We start from the raw sequence: 18,226 nt of genomic DNA, 5'->3' as shown, positions 1-18,226 counted from the left end.
CTTTTGGTATTAACATTATTACTTGCCATGGATGTTGTCTCCAGACAGATTCTGTGCAATTACCTAATTGTTTCACACAATGAGCCTAACAGACAGGGTTTCCAGTTAGGATCACTAATACCATTGCGGAACATGTCCCAACAACATTTCACTGCTTGTACTTGTTTTAGTTTTGATTGTCGACATTAGAATTAGTAATGTATGTAGTATGGGATTGGGATAGAGGTTATGTGCATCACTAGTGGGTCGATTCAAAGTGTCATCCATCTGTCACTTAAGGTGTTATTTATCCAATATAGAAGAAGTTGTTGCAGCAGCATTGTTCTCCAAGTCTGACTGACTTTCACATCTCCCCTTCTCCCCCTCCTCCATTTTAAAATCTCTTACTCGCATGGTGATGTTTTTTCCATTTGTCCCACATCTGAATGCTAACACCAGGCTGTGGCAGCACTGCTGTTTAGCCCAGAGGGAATTAGGCAATAGTGGGTAATGGAGAGTAATTGTTACCAAGAGCTATGCTGTACACAGTACAGGCAAAGAAATGATGCAACATGTGGCATCTGACAGGTTTCAGTTGTGTACGGCATTTTTCTGGGTTGTTGTACTCACTCTCTCTCCCTTCTCTAAACTCTTTCCACCACTTCTGCAGTCATTATATCAGCTTAACCTGTCTCCCGAATGATGCGATCTTCCTGGCCTTACCGCCCGCCCTCTTGCAGTGTCCCTCTTCTATTGTGCGTTTTTTTTGTGTCTCTTTTCTGTCTGCACAACCTTTTCTCCACTGGGGCCAGATGTTCCAGTGTTTCAGCCTCTTGACTGGGCTGTCTGTGCTGTGTGCTGGGACTTGTATCATGGTAACAATGGGAAAAAAGGTGTTTTGAGTGATGTTGCAAGTAGGGGGGGGGGTCTACATATACAGTATGACAGAAATTGTGAATTCCAATTATGCTTGTTAGGCAACATTTTGAAAGACGAGAGTTTGGCTGCAACTGTTAAGTCTGAATAACAATAGATAGCATGTTTTCTATTTATTCCGTTTGAAAGCATATGTTTTCCTATAAATAACCATGTTTCTACGCTTCTGCCCCTCATGATCCAATTATCCTTTCATCTTATTTTCCCCCTCATTGATAGGACATGAAGTCAGGAACTATTAGTGTGGTTGTACGTAGCTTGCAGACTCCAATGTAATCTCGAGTAAAAGATACACAAAAGTGAGCTTTGCAGCTGGCACCACACAGCCCTGCAGAGAACTGGCAAATTTCCATGTACTGATGGGAAAATAAACAACCGTATCCTCGCTCTGCTTGCTGATTGTAGGTGGGGACTGAGTGCTAGATACAGTACGTGTATATTACAGCCTCATTGACCTAATTCTGAGTAGGCTTTCTCTGGCATGGAGGAATAATGAGGGTTAATTTGTCTGACTCCAATAACACTGAGATCATTGCTGGGGCATTATAAAGACATTGACGGCAATCTGAGACATACGTCACAGCCTTTCCTGTACACGAGACAGCTGTGCTGTTAAAAAATGGTAATCAGAACAGTTCTGTAGGGCAGGGGTCTTCAATGTTTTCAGGCCAAGGACCCGTTAGTTGAGAGAGAGATGAAGCAGGCCCACACAACCTTTTCAGAGATTTTCATTGTTTGACAGCACAATCATCAGTGTATTTTGGATTCATGTCAAGATATTTAACCACTTGAACTGTCAATACTTAATAAAGTTGACCTTTCACTATGTAGTTAGTCTGCTCTTTTTCCCCTCTTCACCAAACCCAATAATAGCTGATCTACAAGCTCACAACGCCTCGCGCTGCGAGGCGTTGTGAGCTTGTAGATCTACTATTTTTGGCTAAAGTTCTCAGAATAAGGACACCAGGGTTCACGTGGTTAATATTAAAAAAAGAGAACAAAGTTTTGGAGGACCCCTTGTAGTAACTCTGAGGACCCCCTAGCGGTCCCAGACCCCCTGTTGAAGACCTTGTAGGGTATGAGAGTTTGAAACGTAATTTATACTTGGTTGCACAATGTTGCTCACTGAAAATGATTTTCTATTTAGATGCATAGCGTAACATCAGTATTTTGTGACACCATTGTGCAATGAAGTCACTGCTATAGTGACAAAGTTGCTCTGTTCATGTGACCCTTGCAACAGATCATTCTTAATTAGATGCTTAATTACTGTGGTTCAGAAAGGAAAAAACGAACCAATGCACGTTGTCATTTGCTTTTATAGATCTGGGAGTGTGCAGAATCACTGGACTGAAATCTACCACTTTGTAGAACATCTGGCTCATAAATTCATAAGGTAAAGATTATAGATTATTGCATGGCAGCCATTCTCATATAATAAACCATAAGTAGTCAGTAACCATCCTCAAGAAATTAAACAAACTTAAACATCAAATGTTCATTAATACAATAAGGGATAATAATAAGTAAAGGCATCTTCGCCATCTAAGCTTAAAGGAATAGTTCACCCCCAAAATTACTTTGTTTCTATCAATTACTCACCCCATGGAGACGTGAGTTCAATAAAAAATAAATGTTTTTTGTCGCACTCAAAAGATAATAAGTTGACTATAATAAATGTACTCCCATTGATTCCAGATGGACACTTGAATGCATTTGTGTCTCCATCCAGAATCAATGGGGGTACATTTATTGCGACCGAAGTCACAGTTTACCATGAGAGTAATAAAGGTACCCCCTTATGCCCATATATGGAGATCCCCAGGCATCAAACCCAGGCCCTAAAGTACCATGCATAGTAGTACTTAAGGACCGCAGGAATACACAAGCAACGGAGGGTGAGAGAACTTTACTCCGTTTGGTCCGGTTTAACTCCCAGTACGTATACGGACCCTAACGGACAGCACCCAACTGGACAGACTGAACGGACTGAAGATGCATCCGTAGCAAGAAGTACCCATGGCCACCGTTGTCAATCGTAGGCGCAGTAGTGATGAAAATTACTTTAACTCTGCTCTAACAGCGGTCCTCAAACTGTGTCCCAATAATAAATATATTTTATCAAGAAACGGAAAAAAGGTCGTTACACAACCACTTGAAGAGGACGCCTCTACTCCTCACTCACTCACACACTCACTCACCGCATCAACAGTCATCAGCAGACAGCGAGGCACACAAGTCACAAGAAGAGATGATGATGCGGCTCATTTATTACTTGGGAATTATGTTCAATATATGAGCGGGTGTTTACGCGTGTTTTGTTATAATTACTCCGGGTCCGCATCCATGTGTTGTGGTTAAATTTGTACCTTCGCGGAGTTGCATTTACCGCGATAACGTTGCCGACAAACAGCAGAACCAGTCCAGAGTGCTGTTACCACGTATTTATACCAAACATCACGGCGGGTCAAAAATCTGTAAAGGGGAGCAGAATTGGAGCGGAGAGCGGGTCGGCACATAAATAACGTGCATGTCTACTATGCATGGCGACGGATTTACCGTACGTAGTTCCTCACCCAAAACGTACACAAAATCAACCATACGTAACTATAAATGGCCCTTAACTCGCCAAGGCCCTGCTTGGCTTTACTAATTAACATACGTTTTATGCCCATATATGGAGATCCCTGTGCCAATGTTATCAATATTAAGGACATATCTGGGAATGCCCATATTGGTAATGCCCATATATGGGCATGTTTTGACATAACATTGTTGACTATCTCCATATATGGGTAATTGGTCCGATATACAGTACATCACTGGCCAGATGGCCAAGAATTGGCGCGACCTCGCCCTGAGGCGTCTTACTAGTTATAATCAAATTATTGTCTTAAGAATGTGACAAAAGCAAAATAATATTATTAAACTCAAGTCTCCATGCCGTGAGTAATCAATAGAAAAAAATATTTTTGAGGGTGATCTACTCCTTTAAGAGTTCATAAGCACTATTTTTTTGAATATTGTAACCATTGAAGTACACATTATGTCCCTTTGGAAGGACAAAAATTGTAGATTTGTATATCTGATTATAGCATGATTTATTTTAATGATTATGACTTCTCATTCGATAACATAGTATGGTATGACCTTTTTGAAGAGATTGTACAGTCATGTAAAAAAAAAAAGGCTCCAAAATACAGATGCCCCTGCAGGTTGACTGCTAACTCCACTTGCTGTTTTCAGACTCTTTGATAGTGTCTTAATGGCATATTCCTTGTCTCTTGTCATCTCAGCCCACAGTTGCGGATGTCATTCATTGTATTCTCCACGGAAGGAAGGATTCTGATGAGGCTGACAGAGGACAGGTAGGAGGAGAAGACATGTTGCCAATGCCTATTGTGCAGCTGCCTGAATGACAAATGCAGAGTTTCTCCCTCATTGACCAAGATTCAAGAAAGACCATAGTCAGACCATATTGAATAATTTATTAGTCAAAAAGCAGCACAGAGGTACAGTAAAACACTATCCTTCACGTCACCGAAATAATGGGCCCCATCCTTCACGTCACCGCGTATGCCTAAACGTTTTATGCATTTTTCACTATTTTGAAATACATTTTTATTAATTTATACTCACAACTTGTCGATGTAGATAGGCTATTTTCACTGTTAATGTTTTTTTTAATACAAAAATAGCAAAAAAGGTTTAGCAAAAAAGGTTTATTCTCATAAAAAGGTTTAAGAGAATTATAATGCACCATTATCCTTGCAAAGAAGTTATGTGTATGATAGTTGTTATAATCATCATGAATATTTATGAGAGCTTGCTTATATAACTATAATTATACAGTGTTAGATTATAATGCATCATCAGTATGTTTATAATGAATTATAGACATGGGCTTCATAGAAAGTGTTACCAAAATATTAAAATTACAAATAGCTTTAAGGCATTTCCATACCAAATAATAGAAACCACGTTTCATGACACAATTATCATTTTTAAATGCTGAAATGTTATAAGTGATATTCCTTTGTTACACATTTCCCCCCTTGAGCTGTAGATTGAGTGAGTACAACACCAGAAGGGACACACAGTTGACATAGTTTGAATCCCTCAAAATCCCTCATTACTTGGCTGATCCATTCCCACATGCTGAACCATCTATGTGGTTGTCAGCCTGGACAAGTGCTTCAACATGTGGTTTGCAGCACATTGTGAGCTGCGTGCACGTCTAATCTTTCCTCAGGCTCAGTTTCCAAGCAGTCACAAAACCTTTTCACTGTTTATGGTCTTCCTGCTATCTTTATTGTACAAAGGGCTCATTTCCTCACTGTCTGACTGACACGACAGTGCCCCGATCCATGAGCCTTAGCCAACTGATATTTTCTAATGTCTATCATCTGTTACAAAAGGACATTACTTTCTCAAATGACATAAATCTTTGCTGTTGGGCGGAAACCGTCTATTTCAAAACCAGTTACTTTTCAGGAAATGTAAAAAGAAAAAACCTGTGTTCCAATGAACCCAATGTAATTCATCAGTTACAATCTCTTTTCAACACACTTCATTGATTACATATTTATCAAATCTACACATAGACTTAAACAGTTTTGGATTTGGAAACTCTAGCTATCCAGCCCTCACAGCTGTGTCGAAACGAGCGCGCCGATCCGACCAATAGTCTGCGAGTCATAGTGTCGGGAGCTATGTGAGTCTCAGAGTACTCGTCAGTCTTTGTCCCTTTTATGCCCATATATGGAGAATGAGATCCCTGATGTCATACGGCAGGCACCACACTCCCCCAAGTCCTTTCCGAGTTTGAAGTCAGTTTGTCCCATACCCATATATGCACATGACCAGAGCGGTCGGATATGTGGCTCTGGACAGCCGGATCTCTGTATCTGTCAATCCTTGTCTCTTTAATGCCCATATATGGACTGGAGCTCACTGATGTCATCAGTACTGTATGTATATGCCCATATATGGGCATGCCCCCTTTTGTGCCTATATATGAAGCTGACTGATTGTTTGTACCTGATGCCTGACGACAAGTTGAGGTTAGACAACACATTCCATATTTTTCCACATTCCAGCTTTTCCCCTTCAAATTAATGGGGTTGCTTAAAGGTGACGTCACCGACTTAGCCAATGAGGAAACAGCAAAAACTTTATGGAGGAACTTTTAGCCAATGAGGAAGCTGCAAAAAGGTGAAGTCACAGAGAATGCTGGTTCCTCATTGGCTAAATATTACTCCATAAAGTTGGAACAGAACAATAGTGTGTTGCCCTTTAGGCAACCACACTAATTAGAAAGACTAGAATTTCGGGCCCCCTTCGGGGGCCCTCAAATCTAGAGCTCACGGTATACCAGCAATCAAATGGATTTGTAATGGGCAAATATGGGTAGTTCTTTTTTTGAGAGAAAATATTTTCTTGAGAAAAAATTCTTTTTAGAGAAAAAATAGTGTTTTGAGAAAAAGAATTTTTTTTGAGAAAAAAAAAAGTTTTTTGAAAAGTTTTTTGAAAAAAAAAAAAAAAAGTTTTGGCCTAATTGTGTTATTATTATTACTATAATAGGCCTGCCAATGTTTTATTTTCATTATTTCAATGTTTTCATTTTAGCAACACACACACACACACACACACACACACACACACACACACACACACACACACACACACACACACACACACACACACACACACACAGACAGTATGTTGCTGTGAAGAGGTGAGTGGGCCGAACTCTAGAGGTGAGTGGCCGAAGGGCCGCCAACTTCTTGTAAGATACAGGCTCTCGGCTAGCTAGGCTCTCGCTGCTGCTGCGCGCCCGTCACTGCTGAAGCAAACTGTAACCTGATACTTTGGTGACGAAAATTGCGTAGGAGACACTCTGGGGAAAGATTTGCATAGCAAACCCACACATTACTTTTCTACAAAGTGTACATCGTGCGAATACAATAGCTTCAGGAGAAGCTGCTAGGAACATTGGGGTAAAAATGCGCGATTTTTGTGCAAAAGGTGGAGTCTTTAGATGCAGTGTAAATGTGATTCTATCGCGCAGGATGCTTAAAAATACTTAAAGAGGGTCGCTGTGGGTTATGGCTGCTGAGATGAAAGATAGCAGAACTAGACTGCACTCTTGTGTACTCGTAGCAATATATGGCCTACTTGTGCACCAGCAGAGCGCGCAAGTATTGTGATCCGGCTGACAGTGACAACACTTGTTGGTTGGTGGTGACGTCACAGAGAATGCTGCTCCCTCATTGGCTAAAGATCCTGCCTTTGTACTGTCAGCTGGATATACGGTAGATAACACCAAACACGGTACTTGCACGCTCTGCTGGCACAAGTAAATAGCAGATCTAAAAGCTCACAGCCCAGACACAGCGTAGTGTCACATAGCAACACGTTGTGAGTTTGTATATTGGACATATTCATTACTTTTGTAAAATAGTATTGTAATACTATTTTTGTGTGACACCATATAAAATAGCACATTAATTTACCAGTAAGACTCCCTGATCGGGAGATAAGTGACCGTCAGGTCAGCAGTGTCCAAAAATGTGTTTGAAAAAATCGGCCTGATGGTGGCGCTAAATGGGACAGATCCATGTTGATGACATGAGTACATACTGTGTACCGCTTTGTGACCCTGTCTTCTGGCTGTCTGTTCAGGGAACGCATTCGCAAAGGTCTTGATGAGCTCCAGAGGGTTCTTCCAGGGGGAGACACCTTCATGCATGAGGGTATCCAGAGGGTGAGCTATATTTTTTCTACTTTGCTTTTGATTTTATAATTTCATTGCGATTTCTGAGTTTTACACTTGCTTTTATGTATTATGATTTATTGTGGTGAGCAAGCTTTTTGTTTGAACATCATCTGTATCGACTGGAAAGCTTTTTGGGTCCACTCCTGTTGATTGTACAATTATAAAAAGACTAAAGAGGTGAATTGACTTGACTATTGCATCTCAACTCTGGCTACAGAAATACTAGGAGCCAAAACTAGAATGGGGAAGAATTACTTTACAGTACACTATTCCAGAGTGCAGTGTTTCAATCCAACTTATCTTCTTTTACAGGCCAGTGAGCAGATATACTATGGAAACACTGAAGGTGTGTAGTACGCTTACTTTTATTGCTTTTATTTCGAATGCTCCTTTTTTTACTGTAGGCCGTTAGTATGCCAGTTTGGATTTGCTTGTTTGACCTGGAAACATTAGGTCAATAGTGATAGAATTGAATGCGGGTGGCTATTTCCGCAGTATATTCTGCAATCAATTTGAATGCTGTATCATTAAAATGTGATTTTGGGGCGCCCGGGTGATCACTGAATAAGTACCACATATAAAGGCTATAGTTATTCCAGCAGCTGACCCCGGTATGAATCTGACCCGAGGCATTTTACTACATGTCACCCCCCCCCCTCTCTACCACATTTCCTGTCTATCTGTTCAGTGTCTCATCAAAAATAAAGCAGAAATACAAAAGATAATATTTAAAATGTAATTTTGATGACTTACTGGTAAAATAAAATAAAAGATCTGTTATATATAATTCCAAAGTGGCAATAATGAATTGATAAAAGATAATAAGAGAATAATTGCAGTATGTGTGACCAGATGTCTGTGTCTGCAGGTTATCCCACTGCCAGTGTTATCATAGCTCTTACAGATGGAGAACTGCACGAGGACCTCTTCTACTATGCTGAGAGAGAGGTAAAACGTGAGAGAGAGAGGGTGAGAGGGGAAAAATAGATAGCTGGATAGACAGAGAGGGTGAGAGAGGAGACAGATGGATAGATAAGAGGGAGAGGGTGAGAGAGAAAAGCAGAACGATATGGGTGATTGACGGGGGCACAGACGTTGTAAACACTATGCACGTGATGGATAGCACAGATCAAATGCTACCACCCTATACATCAGCACTTTGATCCCCACTGTTTAGTGGGTCAAAGTGTCTATCAGATTTACACATTCCATCTGTCTGCCCTATGAATGAAACAGGCATGGCCGTTCTCCACACATCTGCAACAGACATGAGTGATTTATTTGTTCAGGGAGTGCAGGTGCAGGCACGCAAAGTCAAAACTGTTTAATCAGCTTTGGGTGCCCTGAGATGTGTGGACAGCAGAGCAACTCAGAAATGGATGAAGTGAGCATATACTAGGGCATTCACCAAATATTCGAATATTCGAATATCAAAGTCACTATTCGACGTTGTTCACCGAAGTCGAATATTCACTTATTTATTATCGTTTTCTCTTTAAAAAGTTTATCGTTTATAATTATAAAGCTTGGCTAGATAGGAAGTCATAAGAATGGGTTGTCAATGCCCCTGATGGATGAATTTGTTAATGCTCTTTACCAGGGGTTCTCAAACCTTTTTAGGCCATGACACCCAAAATAAACATATTTGAACTGGGGACCCCCACCCTGACCAGCACTTGGAATTGTGGGTATTACATTTAATGTGACTCAGTTCCGCAGATAAATATTGTGAAAATAGCCGATCTACATGCTCACAGTGAGCATGTAGATCAGCTATTTTCACAATGTTCGCCTCTTGCTTACTTAATGTTTGACAGTTTGGTCGAATATTTGACTATTCGAATACTTTGAGGTCGAATAATTTGAATACTAAAAATCACTATTCGTGAATGCCCTAGCATATACGGAAGCTTGTATAGATGCATAATGGCAAGGCTAGTCATTCATTGTCAACGGTAAAGTCAACTTCCAGAGGAGATTATTGTTGAGCAATGGCTTGGATAGTGTTTTTGGCATTGAAGCACAAGTCTGACGTAATGTCAGACTCGGCAACGATATCCTAGAGTTGACCAACATTCTGTACAATTTTGGAAGACACCAACACAAGGATGTGGTACATGTAAATGCTTTGAAATATAGTGGTATAATTAGACCCAGGTGTTGAGAGTCTTCCTGTTTTTTCCACTATCTGTGACAGGCAAACCGCTCCCGCAGTCTGGGTGCCTCAGTTTACTGTGTGGGGGTGAAGGACTTCAATGAAACACAGGTGTGTTTTTAACTACGTTTACCCTGTACTTTGATTTAATATGACAGTGGTGTTGCAGCTAATGAAATAAGGGTCAGTGAGGCCAGCGTTTAATCAATTTTCTGATCACACTCTTGTCTATTTAGCTGGCAAAGATCGCTGATAGCAAGGACCACGTCTTCCCTGTGAATGATGGATTCGAGGCTTTGCAAGGGGTCATTGATTCGGTGAGAATTTCCAGTCTGCCTACACACATGTCAGAGGAACCTAGATAATAAATACACAGTGCTAACCAGCCGTAAAGTGGAATGCTCAAGGCAGCATGCTTTGGAGGTCCACAGGAAATCATTCTGGAATTCATATCAGTCTCCCCATCACTGTGACTTCTTCTCAGTCCGTTCACACAATCGATCAAATAGCTGCAGGAAGCGGGACAAAATAGAAAAATATAAACATCACTATTCCATCCGTCAAGTCTTGCCAGGGAGAGGATTATTCCAGGAAAATCTGCCAAACTGTGACTTCCCTACTTTTGATCTCTTACTACTGGAATCCACCCAGATAGGATCAAAGAGAGTTCACTGTATCCCTTAAGATCCAGTCTCTGCATTATTGACTTATTTTTCGTATCCTCAAGACTGAGGCCTTTTGTCGTGCGCACAGGGGGCATTGTCGCATGGTTAAGGGGGTGTGTCAAGAGGGTTTAAAGGTCAGGCAAGCTGACAGTCATATGGAGAACATTAGCAGCTGAACTGAAAACCTTTGGATCTGTCCCGAGAAATACGGGTCAGTGGGTCGTAAATCAGTTTCAGCTCCTGTCATATAGTGCATGCGTTCCTATAATATGGGGCATACCTGTATATGCACGCATTGCGGAGCATAAGGAGAGATGGTAATCACCTTGCAATCTGGATGAGCATCGCAAACTTTACTTTAGTCATACAACGAATAGCAAATATATCAGATCTCAAACTCACAATGCGTCACATGAGCTTGTAGATTGGCTGCAAACATAAAAGAGGACTCTGGAGCAACAGGTTCAAGTCTCTTTATTTAAGGAGTATACAGAAAACAATGACTGATGTTGGAGAGACATGGTGTCTTGTAGATTGAAGTTTAGAAAAGGTTTGACTGTTTTTGACAGCATAGTGACATGCACAAAATAGGGATGCCAGGTTGAAATAGTTCAGGGATGGTGCCGTTTCAAGTCTTCACTTTTAGAGAAACTAATTAATCCACAAACAATTTCACTTCACCTCTGCAGATCCTGAAGAAGTCCTGTATTGAAATCCTTGCAGCAGAGCCTTCCAGTATCTGTGCAGGAGGTAAGAGAGGAATATAGAGGCTCCTCGGTCCTCTGTACTAAATCAGACATCTAAAGCCTATTCATTATATCACAGGACGTACAAACACAATCTGTCTTCCCAGGGCCAGTGTAAATAACATCCACACAGTAGCAATAACTAGTACATTTGCCCTTAAATAATTATTACATCGGCTTCATCAAATTCAGGAACACCCAATTCTCCACTACTTCTAGCTGCTCATACTGGTATTTTGCTGGTACATTGCAATTTATGCAAGTGACCACTTTCTTTGTTGCAGAAGAAAAGTATTTACACGACACGCTGTGGAGGCTTGTGGGATTGGCTCCAGAGGGGCCCAAGACATTATACCCACACGTCTTTACAGCAGTCTCACTGACCACAACATCTTTCTTCACAAGGCATTCAATGTGGGAATATGAATTTAATGGCTGCTGTGGCCAGGAAAATCATGGGTTTGTGGACTCTTGCTTGAATGTCATACTGAGGAGATGATTGGTTTGGTTGGTTCAGGTCTATAATGAATGACCCTAAACACCCGATTCGCTTGACCTTCGAGCTGCTACCATCAGGCGTATCAGGCGTGTTGCTTAGGGTCCCACTAACTAAAAGAAGGGTACAAGCATAATTTGCGCCCCCCACAGCACATTGTTTTCATGGGAATTTTGTATTTTATTGCATGTTAGGTCATTTTGTGTTTTTACTGTCTGCTGTATACTGTTTGCCATAGTGCCAAAGACAAATTTCCATTTTATGTACAGTAAATGTTTATGGATAATAAAGTTTAGTTGTACATTCATGTTAAAAAGAAAATGCTGTTGTGTTTTTTCCGGTCCTCATCCCTGCAGAGACGTTCCAGGTGGTGGTGAGAGGAAATGGATTCCTACATGCCCGGAATGTTGATAACGTCCTGTGCAGCTTCCGAATTAACGACACCCTTACTAAGAGTGAGTGGAAACCCAACTGGGTATACTGGCTGATTAAAGTTGTTGCGCACTGGTGTCGCACAAAGCTTTGTGTAGAGCTGCTATCTCCGAAGCACAACATCGACATTCGAGTATAAATTAAGTGTAGCCCCCACAGTTAGTACCAGCCATGATCCAACGACAACAGCCCTGCAAATTGGGCTCAGCCCTATTAGCATGACTGGTTGTGCGTTGGACTGGTGAGTGGGAGTCTTGGGTTCAATCCCCGCTTCCGCGCATCACTACAAGCATAATGATGAATCAAATAATAACTTCTGTGCTGACAATATTTTAGTTGTGTAAAAATGTATTATGTATCATGTTATGTATATTATCCTGAGTGGAAACCTATATACACATTGAAACTGATAAGTGGGTTAGGAATTTGTAGCAAACAGCATGTCAACTAAAACAGCAGCAAGACCCATGAGTGGGAAACTGTAGAGATGCATGAGTTACGTGTTTACGTGTTTTCTATTGTTGTTATTGATGCATGGCTTTTAAAGGGCAAATTCTGGTTTAAGGGTCTGGAATGGGGCCAAAGATAAAAGGATGAAGGGGATGTGTGCCACACACAAGGAGAGGGTGGGGGGGCATCTTGGTCTTTCAAGTCAAGTGGTCTAATTAGCTGTTCAACTAATTTCCGAGAAGGCACACCACTATAGCTGCAGGAGATGCTTTTCCAATAACAAAGCAAGAATTTAAATAGCCCTGAGGTACAAACAAGTTCGCCCTGTGTTTTTTCTTCTTTTTTAGCTAATGGAATATTTGTACACAAGCTGACGTGGCTAGCAGGCATTGTTAACCTCATATACAGTATATCTAGGGGTTGTCCAAATGAATGTTACACTGTAAATAGGTTATAATAGTATGACTGAAATACATTTATTTTCATACCAAAATAAATTGCATTGAATAAATTAAAAAGATATATTCAGTGGGCACCAGCCTAGCACACAGAATACTGTATATATTTTAATATTCCTTTTTACTGCATGGCACCAAAGAGGCCAGCTGTATAGAACAGCATGCATGTATGGAATTCCGATGCCCATCTTTAAGGGAACGCTGTTTTGGTTCACTCAACATCTGGGTCAGTGTATGTGTAGGACTTGCTCAGAGACACCTTGAGACGTAAACATGGGTTGGCCCACTGGGCCGGGACACGGTAACTTGATTACAAGACTGCTTCTCTGCCCACACTAAACAGCTCAGCTGATGTTGCTACGCCAATCACAGCTCAGCAGCATTACTAAAGTTCACGTTAGTATCTTAGTTGATCCAGTTCTCCATAAAACACACATATTCTTTACACATACTGTACATACCCGATGATGCCTAGAACCTTAAACTGAAATCAGATTCTCGCTGTAGGGAAGGAGTACTCTGGTATTATGTCAAGCAAATGGTTCAAAGCATCCCACTGACAAACAGTAGACATGGAAGCAATTTAGGTGAAATTACCTCCTTATGTCCCTCACATTATCCCCTGTACGCTCCTCCTCCAGCATTGTGGTTGTGTTTACACTACACTCTGTGGAACATATTTACTCCACAGTGCAACTGAAAATAATTAGGTCATTTGAAGCTTCAGTACAGCTAAACAAGACTTTGGACTAACTAATCTGTACCCTGGCCTGCACTCCCTGACCCTACCCCACCTCAGTTCTATAAATTACAGAAAAATGCCGAAAAGGGAAGAGCTTTTCAAGGCACTGTGTAGCTACATGTGTTGAGCAGCTGAATAGATGTTTGAGTCTATGTCTCCAGGAAAAAGTAGCAGCAAACAGACAGAGACACTATGGTCTTTGGCAGTGGGGGATGTACTGACTGAGCATTCCATTATTTCGGTGACAGATGTTAGCGCGATGGCTTAAGTGAACAACAACATACATCTGTAGTATGTGAATAACAAGGAATATGACAAATTAATTATTTTCCTGAATATTTTTTAATTAGCTACTGTAGTTTAACAAATCAAGCATGATTTCCAACCATGGAATGTGACCCTGGAGACATCATGTCCAACTTTGTTACTCTCAAAGATGGGTCTTACAGGCCAGGGTCATCGCGATGTGTAATTCAATGCAATTTATTGAGTAAGCTTAAACCTTGGGTGCGTGTCTGTACCCAGGGGCGTCACACCAAATTCTGGGCCCTGGGTACAAGGATTTACTGCGGGGCCCCTGTGCTGTAACTGTTGAAAAATAGCAGATCTACAAGCTCACAGCGCGGCACCGAGTGCCGCACTGCAAGCTTGTAGATCTGCTATTTTTGAAAAATCATGAAAATCTTTGAATATTTCAAATCCTTGAATGTCAGTGGAGCTCAAACCGTTTCATGTGAAGGACCCCCAAAATGGTATGTATTTGGCCACGGACCCCCATCTCAAAATATCGAGTTCCAGGGACCACCCAGAAGCAAAATTTGAGTTACAAATGTTCGCTTAAAAAATACATATATTCAAAGATTTGCACACATTTTCACGACTTTTCAAAAATAGCAGATCTACAAGCTCGCAGCGCGGCACTCGGTGCCGCGCTGTGAGCTTGTATATCTGCTATTTTTCAATAGCTAAATTATAAAATAATTAAGGCCCCTCCACCACCTTGGGCCCTAGTAACTCAGTCCCACTTTCCTACCCCTTGTGACGCCCCTGTCTGTACCTCTCAATAAAACTTGACCCCTTGTGCTCTGGGAGCAGTAAAGAGAATCAAGAGGGGTGACGTGACGTGTTGTGACACAAAGCAGCGGTGTTTCAGCATCTTCATGCTCGGAGGGATTAATGGTAGAAACATGAGATCTCAGGACTTGAGTTGCATTGAGTCACATGCATCAGGCCTCAGCACTATGAATATTCCTTTAATAACAGGAAGGCCATTCAGAGTGCAAGGTGGGGTGCTGGCAGAGATGAACTCTCAATGGGATATCTGGCCCAATTTATAATGCTGCTGACTTTTTCTGGCAGCATCGACCCCTCCATCCTGCATGGCGTGTCTTAGAGACGAGCAGTCATGGCCCATGCCGTGCTTGTGTTGATTTCCTCAATTCTGGGGTATGCTTTCTTTCAGCCAGAATAAACGGTCTGCCGGGGGGCGGCAATGCTTACTGGATCTTTTTTGCCTCAGAGCCAGTTGGACACAGAAAAAACAAGATTTACCTCAAAAACAAAAGCAGCGTTTCACAGTGTCTCTCATGCAGACAACTCGGAGCTCAGTTTGAAGCTTAATTTTCTCATCTGAATTTCATCATTTGACTGTCTGCTTTCATCACATTGGTGGTTTGTCCTCTCCGTGTCCAACTGAAGCTCATCAGTCAGTGAACTTAGTAGGCTACAGATAAATACTGGCATAACGTGAGATGAATTTTGTGTCGTCATTCTTTGGTGTACAAATGAATAAAGCAGTGTCAGTGGATAGCACTGTCTTGTGACACAAGACATGAGTGGAATGTTTGGCTGGTGTTCTGGTTGCGTTACTTATGACCTTTTTCCTTCTCCTGCACTAGTGGTGAAGCCTTTGGTAGTAGAAGACACATATCTCCTCTGCCCTGCACCGATACTTCGAGATGAGGGAATGTAAGTCCCATGTTGAAATAATATGTGTTTCCTCATCATACCGAGTACCAACTGCATGTGACAATTATCAGTTGCATACACTATATTTTTCTTTGCAGCATTTGTACTGCATCAATGGCGGCTGATATATGTATCTGTTCATTTCAGGGCAGCCAACCTCTATGTCAGCATGAACAAAGGTCTCAGTTTTATCTCCAGTTCAGTTACCATTACCACAGTGGGCTGTGTGAGTACTGTACATTATGCCTGCACAGCTCAAATAATTTCTCCTAAAACGTTTTATACAACTGTATGTCCCTATAGAAATGTGATTTCATTTCAACAAGCCATTTCTTTATAAGTGAATACCAGCAGATATTGTTGTGAGGCTTATTGAGATCTGTGTGTTTTTCACAGTCCGATGGGACCATCCTGGCAATAGCTCTGCTCATCCTGATGCTACTCCTAGTGTTAGGCCTCCTCTGGTGGTTCTGGCCTCTCTGCTGCACTGTAGTGAGTAATGCCAAAATAAACAAACACTCTTGTTCACATACATGTATATGGTGGTTATATAATACGTACTGTATGTCTCTGTATTGGGAAATGAGTTGGACACAAAGTACTGACTTTATATTTTTTATATATCCACCTGTTTCCGCAAGACTTTACTGAAGCATTATCTGCGGGACACTTCCGGTTAACAGCAGACATACAAGCTCACGTCGCGTCGCAGATGCAACCGTTGTGAGCTTGTAGATCACACTCGGCTGCGACGCCGGAAATGCCGCTCGCCTTCTGCGCAATGCACGATGGGATGTTGGAAAGTTGTGTACAGTATACACACACTTTTTTCGCCTAGTTATATTGCAATAATGATGTGAAGTTGTCACAAAATCCTGTCCCGGACCGCTGGCTTATCGGTCTGGACACCAGCGTGTCTACCCCTTTCGAATGATATCAATGCACTGAATGCAAATTTTTCACGTTTGTATTCTTCAGACCATTGAATGGTGCAGTAGCTGAGATACTGACCTACCCGACGTGTTAATCTCACCATTGATTGCGAGGTACTGACCTATACTGACGGGGCTCAGTAGGTGCACCGTATAAAGTATAGTTTTGGACCGCGCCAGAGGTGTGCCGCCTCAAGCGGACTTGATCCACGTGAGACACCGCTGAGCGATCTAAATCGAGCGAGTCGTGGCGTCGAGCGTTGCGAAGTCTGCTTGAGCCGACTCAGCGCTGTTAGAAGTTGTAAACCAGGGGGCCAGAATCTTAAATCACCGTCCTCCCGACTTTTATCAACACCTACTGCCATCAACCCATTGCTAATGCGCCCGTCGGTAGGTCAGTATCTCAGCTACTGCACCATTCAATGGTCTGAAATACATATCAAACATTCCCATTCAATGCATTGATAGCGGTTTGAGTCCCGATCCCGGTGACCTCCGCTGTGTGTCACTCCCTGTCTTTCTCCCCCCATTTTCTGTCAATCTACTGTATACAATCAGTAAAGGCAGAAAAAGCCCCAAAAATATCTTAAAAAAGGGACACCTTTCAGGAACCACTGCTGTACAGTCTGTCTTCGCCCTCAAACGTAGACCAATCAAATCACAGCTCACACCACCACATGCATGACATCACTAAACACTTTTTACTGAAAAGGAGTTCTGTAGAATCTGTACATTGCCTTATGTACAGGGAAATCCCGAGTGGAACTCGTGAAGAGTGTAAAAGTTATATTGTATTTGACCTATGCATGTATATGTTACAGTTTGTTTGAGGTACCAGTAAGATTGGGACCAGAGCGCTTGTTTTTGTTCACCTTATGGGCAGTCCCTGGAAGAAGCCGATGGCATTGGGGAGCTGCTCAGTGGTAGAGCATTTGACTGCATTGGTCCCATGCGGGTGAATGCTAACCTGGTGAATACTACTATGCCTAAACCTAACCTCAGTAAAACTATGCCTAAACCTAACCTAAACTGGTGAATGCTAACCAGGTGAATGTTAACTAGGGATCGACCGATTATCGAAACGGGCGATAATCAAAGTTGATATTCATAACATTTATTAATATCGCAAAATATCGATATCAGATATACCGATTTCCTGCTGCGGAACACGTTTTTAACGCTGAATTTGGAAGACATATTACACAAACAGCACCAATCCATGAATCGGTACAACACCCATTGCATTACCCAGTAGCAAATAGATAGATAGATGATAAATAGATAGATAGATTATAGATGATAGATATAGATAGATCTTTGCCAATGTCACCAGCTGCTATAAAAAAAATAACAATAATAATAGTAATAATAAATGTGTTAAATAATGACAAATATCAGTATATATAGCCTATATTCTAGTATGTGGCGACTAGATGTGAGCCTCTAGAACATTTAGGATGGGAAAAATATATAAATTAATTAACCACTT

General features: G+C 41.5%; 1 protein-coding gene across 1 annotated transcript in view; it reads left to right on the top strand.

Moving 5' to 3' along the window:
* The window catches only part of antxr1a (ANTXR cell adhesion molecule 1a), a gene marked incomplete at both ends in the record, with an annotated part of 31,808 nt that overhangs the window by 1,857 nt on the left and 11,725 nt on the right, over positions 1 to 18,226 (top strand). Inside the window, 12 exons of the mRNA XM_080738541.1 lie at positions 2,240 to 2,311; positions 4,212 to 4,283; positions 7,600 to 7,681; positions 8,006 to 8,039; positions 8,562 to 8,641; positions 9,891 to 9,959; positions 10,085 to 10,165; positions 11,203 to 11,263; positions 12,112 to 12,210; positions 15,736 to 15,805; positions 15,953 to 16,031; positions 16,202 to 16,297. Of these exons, the coding sequence (XP_080594667.1) occupies positions 2,240 to 2,311; positions 4,212 to 4,283; positions 7,600 to 7,681; positions 8,006 to 8,039; positions 8,562 to 8,641; positions 9,891 to 9,959; positions 10,085 to 10,165; positions 11,203 to 11,263; positions 12,112 to 12,210; positions 15,736 to 15,805; positions 15,953 to 16,031; positions 16,202 to 16,297 (895 nt within the window). The remainder of the gene's footprint in view (positions 1 to 2,239; positions 2,312 to 4,211; positions 4,284 to 7,599; positions 7,682 to 8,005; positions 8,040 to 8,561; positions 8,642 to 9,890; positions 9,960 to 10,084; positions 10,166 to 11,202; positions 11,264 to 12,111; positions 12,211 to 15,735; positions 15,806 to 15,952; positions 16,032 to 16,201; positions 16,298 to 18,226) is intronic.

Source organism: Nannobrachium achirus (assembly GCF_963921795.1).
Source record: "Nannobrachium achirus genome assembly, chromosome: 12".
Taxonomy (NCBI): domain Eukaryota; kingdom Metazoa; phylum Chordata; class Actinopteri; order Myctophiformes; family Myctophidae; genus Nannobrachium; species Nannobrachium achirus.
The sequence above is the reverse complement of the archived record's forward strand: the minus strand, read 5'-3'. Positions and strand labels throughout refer to the sequence as shown.